General features: G+C 29.5%; 1 protein-coding gene across 1 annotated transcript; it reads left to right on the forward strand.

Moving 5' to 3' along the window:
* The first annotated feature begins 932 nt into the window (after positions 1 to 932).
* LOC110646778 (protein phosphatase 2C 37) lies at positions 933 to 3,123 on the forward strand. The gene is made up of 4 exons (XM_021800323.2): positions 933 to 1,605; positions 1,700 to 2,023; positions 2,278 to 2,383; positions 2,481 to 3,123. The coding sequence occupies exons 1-4, from the start codon at positions 1,096 to 1,098 to the stop codon at positions 2,828 to 2,830; spliced, it is 1,290 nt and encodes a 429-aa protein (XP_021656015.2). The 5' UTR covers positions 933 to 1,095; the 3' UTR covers positions 2,831 to 3,123.
* The last annotated feature ends 7,587 nt before the right edge of the window (positions 3,124 to 10,710 follow it).

Genomic DNA, 10,710 nt, shown 5'->3' on the forward strand with positions numbered 1-10,710 from the left:
ACGGTATCGGACGGCCGAATTCCCAAATATAAAACAATTATTGAATGGACGGCAACGAGGTGTGCTCGAAACGTGTCTATACACAAGGAATGAAAAGACCGGTAGTAGGGAAGGGTAGGGGCGAGGGGGCCTGCACTTGCACCCTCAGCTCCTCGTCAGTTAATTTCCACGTGTCACAATATAAAATTGCCTAACATCAGATATTCTTATGCGTCAATCAATACTTGACATGAACTCCCCACCACGTGTCCTAATCTCACTTGTTGCCGTGGACACTTTCCTTCCTCAACTGGAACCACCAGAATAAAGCGAGAAACACCAGATTATCGATTGCTCCACGCGCCCTCCTCACGGTCCCATGAGAAAAAGGACAGGAAGAGGAAAATATTCTGTAAAACGTCTTAACAAATTTGTTACTCGCTCTATGCCCTGGCGCGTCAATGGAGCGGAATCAAACACGAATCTCGTATTTGACGATCTTCGCCACGTGGTTACAATCCTTGGGCCTTGGCTATAATGTAATTAAAAAAGTAAGCTGGCTATTAAAAAATATAATTAAAAAAAAACAAAATATTAATTATAATGCCTCGGCTGAGACCAATAATAAGGAAGAGAGAGAGAGAGAGAAGCCGTCTCTCTCAGTACCGCATGCGTGTCAGGAAAGGAAAGGTCGTTAAACTGCTCGTGTTGGAATTCCATTGGGCCACGTATACTGTCTTAAAGAAAAGAACACGTGGTTAAATCACAGGAGGAGAGAGAAAGATGGACGGTGAAGATGCTATCTAGCAATCAGTATTTCGACGTCAAACCAACTGTACATGTCGGATCTTTACCCGTGACGGGGACCGGCGGACTGCCCGTATTGTTAGCGTGGCCCCCAGGTGACAAACCTTTTCTTTATTTTTATTTTTTTATTTTAAGGCTCAAAGCCATATAATGGGTCAATTCTGTCTCTGGAAGAAGATCTCTCTATCTAAGTTCGTTTCTCTGTTCATTTTCTTGAGAGCCTGTTCTTGCTAATAACATATATTTGAGATTTGCGCTTCTGATTTTGGTAATTGATTTTTGAAGTTGGAAAGAGGGAGAATTACGCTAATGGCTGGGATTTGCTGTGAAGTTGTTGCTGAGAGTGAGGCAGCTGCCGTAGTTGAACCAAGCTCACGAGTTTCAAGGCGGAGAAGATTGGAACTCCGGCCATTCAAGGTCATCACCGATGCTGCTGTGCAACCACCGTTGGAAAACGGCAGGAAACGGCCGAAACTCGATCCTGTTCCTCTTCCACTCGGCTCTCATGCATCAAAGTCTCCCCGTGACCACGACAACGCAGTAGAGACTTGCAAACCGAGAGATGATAATTGTAATGAAAATGAACAAATTGAAAATTCTAAGAAGAACGAGTACTTGAGTTCAAATCATCAATCAATCAACGGTAGCTCAGATTCTGAAAAATTGGATCATAAAGCGGCAGAGCAGTCCCTCAAATTTGGCACGACTTCTGTTTGTGGTAGAAGAAGAGACATGGAAGACGCAGTTTCGATAAGGACGTCCTTTGCCGGCGGGAAAACTTTTTTCTTCGGTGTATTTGATGGTCACGGTTGCTCTCATGTAAATATCACTAGCTCTTCTAGTTTTGGTTTTTGTTTAGGGTTTGTCCACTTAGCTCTGGCGTCAATCTTAATTTAATTTATTTGGTTTTTAGGTGGCGATGAAGTGTAAAGATCGGCTACACGAGATTATGAAAGAAGAAATCGAAAGATTCGACGAAGTGAAGTGCGTTGAGTGGAAGGAAGCGATGGCGAGAAGCTATGCGAAGATGGACAATGAGCTGGAGGAGTGGTGCAACAAAGGAGATAAGAACACTAACTGCCGGTGCGAGCTCCAGACTCCGCAGTGCGACGCCGTTGGATCCACGGCTGTAGTTGCAGTTGTAACGCCGAACAAGATCGTAGTCTCCAACTGCGGCGACTCCCGCGCCGTACTATGCCGCAACGGAGTAGCTATCCCCCTTTCTTCCGATCACAAGGTGAGTTTTAATTCCCGAACTACTCTAGAATTTATTTTTTTAAAATTCCGGCGATACGCGCCGCTGTTGAATCAGGATTAGGTCTTTGTTTTTGCGTAGCTCGTGAATTAACGGGCCCATCGCTTTTGGCAAAAGTGGTGGTGCCACTCAAAAGATAAGACGTGAAACATGTGGGTCGGGTCAACTGTTGGAGCGTGTCATACACATTACTAGGTTCATTTTTAACGCATTTAGTTTATTTTGTAAATCTGCAGCCTGATCGACCGGATGAATTGGCTCGAATCCAAGCCGCTGGTGGCCGTGTAATCTACTGGGACGGTGCAAGAGTCCTGGGAGTTTTGGCCATGTCGAGAGCAATTGGTATGGACGAAGACTTGTCTTGAATTAAATCAACTCAATATACTTGAGCATTAGCGAGGAAATTTAATTGCTGATCTTCAATTTTATTTTTTTCCAGGTGATAACTATTTGAAACCGTATGTAATATCGGAGCCGGAGGTTACCGTGACGGAACGGGCGGCGGAGGATGAGTGTTTGATACTGGCGAGTGATGGCCTGTGGGACGTGGTATCAAATGACACCGCATGTGGAGTCGCACGTATGTGCCTACGTGCACAGCGGCAGAAGCGGCCATCACCACCGGGATTGCCCGGCGGCGAGTCTGTCGTGGGCAGTGGTACGGGTGAAAGCTCCGATAAGGTCTGCTCGGATGCTTCAATGCTGCTGACGAAGCTAGCCCTGGCCAGGCATAGTACGGACAATGTGAGCGTTATCGTGGTTGATTTAAGAACGAATCAACAGTCATGAACAAGAATAATAGTACATATAGTAATTGGAACTGTTATGAAAAAATAATGAAAAGGAAAAAAATGAAAAATATGGAGTAGTTTTATTTAGCTTTAAATTGTATATTTGTAAAGTCTCCTTCTGAAAGAAGGGGATAAAGGATCAAAGGACAATCGAAAATTTCCGTATGGGATTTGGTTTTTGAGGCTGGAGAATGATTATTGACGTAGAGTTGTGGTGGGGAATACTAATTTTTATGGTTCTAAAATGCGTATAAATCTTAGGGTAAGGACATTTTATTCCTCATCATTTAATCCTATTCTCTAGTTCAGTTTTCCTTACTAAATCTTTTGATGTTTTCTTATTTTTCGTTGCTCAACCCATCTTCTCAGTCATCTCCTATGCAATAATTTTTTTGTCCATATGAACCCTTCATCAATGTGGAGGGGGTGAAAAAAAAAATGGGAAGGTGATTGTGCTGGAAGTTTTTGATCAGACTGGATGATTAAGGCCCATATTTTGCATATTTTTAGCTGATTAGGTGTCGTCGTTTTGACCAGCCTAACACGTGAACAGCTGGGTTCTTTACACTGGAAAAACCCTCCATCTGCCACGCGGCCCTGAAGGGAGAGATACAATGGGAGGGTGTCACGGTAATTTCTTAATTTCATAATTTGAATCGTTTAAATTAATTAATCAGTCGACAACCAACTGATTTTTGTTAATTAGGTTTGATTGATTTTGTTTTAAAAAAATCAATTTAATTTTTTGGTAAAAAAAAAGTAGTTAGAACAAAAAACACATGACAACTCGTCTGATGTCTCTCAGCAGGCGGCAGCTATGAAATTCCCAGGAATTATAATTTAAATTTGTAATAATTTATATTAAATAATAAGATATTAATTTATATATGTTTATTTTTATTATAAATATGTAAATTTAAGATATATATAAATCACATAATATTAAAAAAGAAAAATAACATAGAATTCAACGTGATTCAACAGTAAAGTTTATGTTAATGGATAAGATAAAAAAAAAATTTACACTATAATAAAAAAAAGTAATATATAATTAATTAAAACTCTCTCTAATTTCAATATATTTTTTAAATTTTCATAATTCTACAATAAATGATAAAATATTAAGATATTTATATTGGTATCGGTCCGTGCTGTCCGCTACTACCACAAATCTCATTTTTTATTCTAATCGGAATACAGTGAAAAACTTTCAGGTCGGATCACAATTCGAGCTTATAAAAAATATATTCAAAATCTAAGCTAAAAAATATAATAAGTTTATTTTTTTATTTATTTAGTTATTAATTTTTGAAATTCAAATATAACTGAATTCGTAAATTTAATTAATTATCGATTCGGTGATTTTTTTTCCTTATCCTTATACAAGAATTAATTAATTAGAGGTCAACTTGCAAAATTTGGCTGCCAATAAAGAACTAATTTAAAATCTGCTGGTAATGCACCAATTTTCAATTAATGGAATATTTATATTCAAAAAGCAAATTTTAGTGCGGAAAGCATCGGAATGATGGTGGCGAGATGGAGCATTGGTTCCGTTCACCTTCTACTTATACTTTCATCAACTGAGAGGAAGATGCAATGCAAGGCAGACTTTGAAGGCATGCTATAATGGAGTTTACTTGAAAAAGAAATGGCTTAATTTAGTTTGTCAAAATGTTGAATTTCGCTTCAGTATTTATTGAAAAAAAATTAATTTAGTCAATTTTCAATTTTTTATTTAAATTAATTTAGACACTTCAATTTAAACTTAATTTAATTTAAAAATTAAAATTTACGAGTTAAATTTATTGATTTGAGTTTAAAAATCAAGAACTTCAATTTCTTTATTTTCTCAAAAAATCAAAAAATTCAATCTCTTAATTTTCTTAATTTATTTTTAAACTGAATTAAATTTAAATTAAAAAATTTAAATTAATTTAAATAAAAAATTAAAAATAAATTAAACTAAATTAATACATAGTGAAATTAATCTTTAAGCTATTTTAATTTTCTCTTCCTTCAAAATCACAATATATTACAGAAAAAACGAAAAATTATATTAGATACGTAACACATTTGATATCATTGCAGAAAATGTAATAAATTCTAAAATATTGCCTAACTTAACTGATTAAAAATATATTATTCTACTATATGTGAGAAAAATAAAAGAAAATGGCATATTGTCTCTACTTTATGTTGGTGTGAAGTAGAAAGACATTCTCTAACATCATCACAACAATTGCTCTATGACCTAACCTTATCTCTTTCCATACCTTTTCCTTTTCCCTCATTCTCTTTGCTCTAGATTTTGCATCTCTTTAATGCCCTTTTGTGTTTCCAACATATATATATGATTACGGTTTGATTCGATTTAAAATTGAAATTATAATTAAATTGATGCAACCTAAAATTAAAATTTATTAAAAATTATCAATTTAATAAAAAAAAAGTTTAAATTAGATCAAAATCGGCCGATTCAGTTTGATTGTATGTGGAAAAGGGTACCTAATCTTAGTATTGTCAATTTTCCAGGGGGTTCGGAACAAGAACCAAATCCTCTTCCCAATTGACAAAAGCATCATACCCATATTGTTCCATATTTGCCTTCACAAAATATAACAAGTTTATGCTGAAAATTTACAAGTGAAATTCCATTTTAATTTTATGTCACTTATTAGTTTTCAGATAATCCTGTAAACTTATACCGAGAATAATTATATTATCAGTCCAGAAATTGTACAGAATCAGATTCTGAAAAATAATGCTTATGATATCTCATTATCATTTTATGTAAGTGGTTTTTCCTAATTTTTCTTTTTCAAATCCTTTTTTTTTAATTACAAATAATAGACCTGCATCAAACTAAATAGATAAATATAGTATCTTAATATCATACTAGAAGTTTAAGCTATTAAGTAGAGGCGCAACTTTAAATTCTATAATGTAACAGTTCAAATGTCTCTTGACAGAATATTGGCCTACTGAGTTATATCCATTCAATGCCAATAATCTCCCAAGTCTGTCAGGAATTCGAATTCATGACCTTAAATTTGATACTAACTGTAAGATCGATCGTTTATCACTATGTTAAAAATTTAAGTTATTAGCAAAGATGTAATTTTAACTCCTTATAATTTAATAGTTCAAGCATCATAGATAACAAAAAATTTGGGTAGGATGCTGACACACTGAGTGGAGCGAACAATGGACTTAATATAAATATGTAAATTTTGATTATTAATATTATTAGACTGAAATTCAAAAGTGAATATCACTAATACAAACGCATGAGGCCCAGTCATGAAAGTTGAAGCTGGGGATGGCAATGGCATTTTTCACAACTCAATCCAAATGATGACCACCATGGCAACACATTTATTCTTGAGGCCCATAAGATAAAGGGGGCCTTTTCTTTTGGGCCAAATCGCCTTGCACATGAAGCACAAACCCAGTAGAAAAACACTCACCCATTGCATCAACATAGGTCCATTTACATCAAACTTGGAGGGAAATTGAATTCAAAATTGGCATGTTGATACTTGTTAAGTTCTATAAAATCAATATATATATATAATAATTTTATTATAATCTATTTTATATGAGTTTTCACTATAACCAATGATTATGATAAAATTATTATATGTACATCAATTTTATCGGATAAAAATTTTAAGACATGTTAATAAAGGGATACAATATGCAATATGAAAAAGCCATGGATCATGGGCAACCAGTTGAAAGTAATTTTTTTAAAAAAATTTAGTAATTACATTGAATCGTACAAGAGATAAATAAGATTTACTTTGATGTAATACAATTATTTAAAAAATTCTAGTGCATCCTATTTTTTTTTATTTTTTTTAAGTGTAATTTCCTTAATTCAACAATAAAAAAGAATTTAAATATTATTAGATAAAAAATTTTAAATTAAATTTAACATATTTTAAATATAAATATTTTAAAATAGATAAACAGTTTTTTCTAATAACATTTGACTCAATTTAAAATTATGATTAGAAAGTTCAAAAAAATGTAAAAAAAAATAAATGCTATTAAAAATAATTTTTTAAAAAATTGTAATTAAAATATATTTAATTTAATTTAAAATTAAATTCTAATACCTTTTAAATACGAAAATAAATTTTCAGAAAAATAGATTTCAACCACAATGATAGCTGCGTAAATTTCAAAACTTGCCACCTCCAAATTCGGGATTTTTACCAAAAAGTGTAATAAAAAAATTATATAAAAAAAAAGTGAGTTTGAAAGTAATTATTAAAAAGGAGAGAATTATGCTGAGTTGAACGAGTTGAATGTGAAATAGTAACTATACTAATATTTTTAAGGCCTGGACGCTATTTATAATAGTATCCGCATTAAAAATTTTAAACGAAAGCTAGACACTATTTAAAATAGCGTTCAACTTTTCTTTAAATATAAGTAATTAATTAAAAAAAATTTAAAGGTTTGACGCTATTGTCTAACTTTTTTTTAAAAAATTTTTTAATTATTTTATTTTATATTTTAAATAAAATATAAATATTATTTTAATAAATAAAATCATAATATTTAATATTATATATTATAATATTTTTATTATAAATATTATTTTTTAATTTAAAATTAAAATTTAATAAAATAAAAAATTAAATTAAAAAAATAAATAATTAAAAAATTTTAAAAAAATTGGACGCTGCTTTTCTTTAAAATTTTTTAATTATTTTATTTTATATTTTAAATAAATTAAAAATATTATTTTAATAAATAAAATTATAATATTTAATATTATACATTATAATATTTTTATTATAAATATTATTTTTTAATTTAAAATTAAATTAAAATTTAATAAAATAAAAAATTAAAATTAAAAAAATAAATAATTAAAAGGATTTAAGAAAAATTGGATGGTACTTATAATAGCGTCCAATTTTTTTTTTAATTATTTTATTTTATATTTTAAATAAATTAAAAATATTATTTTAATAAATAAAATTATAATAATTAATATTAAATAATTAATTTTTTATTTTATTTAATTATTTATAATATCTTTATTATAACTTTATTTATTAAAATAATATTTTTAATTTATTCAAAATATAAAATAAAATAATTAAAAAAAGAAAAATTGATCAACTTTTTTAAATCTTTTTAATTTTATATTTTTTAATTTTAATTTTTTATTTTATTAAATTTTAATTTAATTTAAATTAAAAAATAATATTTATAATAAAAATATTATAATATATAATGTTAAATATTATAATTTTATTTATTAAAATAATATTTTTAATTTATTTAAAATATAAAATAAAATAATTAAAATTTTAAAGAAAAGTTGGACACTACTATAAGTAGCCTATAACTTTTCTTAAATTTTTTTAATTTTTAATTTTTAATTTATTAAATTTTAATTTAATTTTAAATTAAAAAATAATATTTATAATAAAAATATTATAATATATAATATTAAATATTATTATTTGATTTATTAAAATAATATTTATATTTTATTTAAAATATAAAATAAATAATTAAAAAAAAAACACCACTAACGTTCAATCTTTAAATTTTTTTAATTAATTATTTATTATTTAAAAAAAATTAAATATTATTTTAAATAAGATCCAAATTTTTTTAAAAATTTTTTATATAAATACTATTATAAATAACATTGAAATCTTAAAAATACTATTATAAATAATATTTAGCATCCTTTTTAATAATTATTCTCAAATTCACACCTTTTTTTATAATTTATTTTTTATTACACTAAAAAAATCCCTCCAAATTCTACCACTCTCTGGCGATCTCTATCCCAACAAAGAAAAAGAAACCAATCATGTGTACCAAAAAGAAAAGAAAGAAACCAATCATCCGTCGAAGTGGGAAAATAAAGTCTTGGTTGAAGGAATTTCCTCGAATGACACTGTTGCTGACCCTCCTTTCTCCCCTCTCCCATTAACAATTCCACTGCCTTGAAAAGGACAGGTGCAGTACCATCTCTATCCCAACAAAGAAAAAGAAACCAATCGTGTGTACCAAAAAGAAAAGAAAGAAACCAATCATCCGTCGAAGTGGGAAAATAAAGTCTTGGTTGAAGGAATTTCCACGAATGACACTGTTGCTGACCCTCCTTTCTCCCCTCTCCCATTAATAATTCCACTGCCTTGAAAAGGACAGGTGCAATACCATGAAATCTGCTTATATATACGTATATAGTATTCATAGGGTTCTCCACTGGAGCTTGAGAAAGCGCAGGGTGAGAAGTGGGCGCCCTTTTCTTGTTTGGTTTGGTTATAGAACCTCCAGGTTGACCGTATAGCAAAAGAGGGTCAAGGAGTAAGAAGGGCTTCTGCTTACTGGTATTGATCAGTTTTCTATTTATTGAGCTCTTCTTTTTGTGATTTCAGCTGTTGGTTTGGTATTGAATTTAGAGAATGTTCCATATTTGCTTTCACATATTGTTATCAGTCCAGAAATTATACAGAATCAGATTTCTGAAAAATAATGCTTATGATATCTCATTATCATTTTATATAAGTGGTTTTTCCTAATTTTTCTTTTTCAAATCCTTTTTTTTTATCACAAATAATAGACCTGCATCAAACTAAATAGATAAATGTAGTATCAAGCGCTTAATATCGTCCTAGAAGTTTAAGCTATTAAGTATATGCACAACTTCAACTTCTATAATGTAACTGTTCAAATGGCTCTTGGTAGAATGTTAGGCCATTGAGTTATATCCATTCAATGCCAATAATCTCCCAAGTCTGTCAGGAATTCGAATTCATGACCTTAGCTTTAATACTATAAATATGTAAAATTTGATCATTAATGTTACTAGACTGAAATTCAAAAGTGAATATCACTAATACAAACACATGAGGCCCAGTCATGAAAGTTGAAGCTGGGGATGGCAATGGCATTTTTCACAACTCAATCCAAATGACGACCACCAAGACAACACATTCATTCTTGAGGCCCATAAGATAAAAGGGTGCCTTTTCTTTTGGGCCAAATGCCTTGCACATGAAGCACAAACCCAGTAGAAAAACACTCACCCATTGCATCAACGTAGGTCCATTTACATCAAACTTGATGGAAATTGAATTCAAAATTGACATGTTGATTACTTGTTAAGTTCTATAAAATCAATATATATATATATATATGTATAATAATTTTATTATAATTAATTTTGTATAAATTTTATTATAATAAATGATTACAATGAAATTATTATATATATATATCAATTTTACCAGATAAAAATTTTTAAACATGTTAATAAAGGGATACAATTTGCAATATGAAAAAGCCATGGATCATGGGCAACTAGCTGAAAGTAAATTTTTTAGAAAATTTTAAAAATTTTAGTAATTACATTGAATCGTACAAGAGATGAATAAGATTTACTTTGATGTAATACAATTATTTAAAAAATTACAGTACATCCTATTTTTTTTACCTACTGTATTTCTTTTTTTTTTTCTATTTTTTTAAGTGTAATTTCCTTAATTCAACAATAAAAAAGAATTTAAATATTATTAGATAAATAATTTTAAATTAAATTTAAATATTTTAAATATAAATATTTTAAAATAGATAAACAGTTTTTTCTAATAACATTTGATTCAATTTAAAATTATGATTAGAAAGTTCAAAAAAATATAAAAAAAAATAAATGCTATTAAAAGATAATTTTTTAAAAAATTGTAATTAAAATATATTTAATTTAATTTAAAATTAAATTCTAATACTTTTTAAATACGAAAATAATTTTTCAGAAAAATAGATTTTAACCACAATGATAGCTGCGTAAATTTCAAAACTTGCCACCTCCAAATTCTACCACTCTCTGGCCATCTC

Source organism: Hevea brasiliensis, chromosome 8 (genome assembly GCF_030052815.1).
Source record: "Hevea brasiliensis isolate MT/VB/25A 57/8 chromosome 8, ASM3005281v1, whole genome shotgun sequence".
In the NCBI taxonomy this organism is placed as follows: domain Eukaryota; kingdom Viridiplantae; phylum Streptophyta; class Magnoliopsida; order Malpighiales; family Euphorbiaceae; genus Hevea; species Hevea brasiliensis.

Excerpts from the sequence above, each read along its gene's own strand:
- LOC110646778 (XM_021800323.2), top strand. The coding sequence starts at position 1,096 with ATGGCTGGGATTTGCTGTGAAGTTGTTGCTGAGAGTGAGGCAGCTGCC. Across the intron at positions 2,024-2,277 it reads CCCTTTCTTCCGATCACAAG|CCTGATCGACCGGATGAATT; the intron begins GTGAGTTTTAAT and ends GTAAATCTGCAG. Across the intron at positions 2,384-2,480 it reads GGCCATGTCGAGAGCAATTG|GTGATAACTATTTGAAACCG; the intron begins GTATGGACGAAG and ends ATTTTTTTCCAG.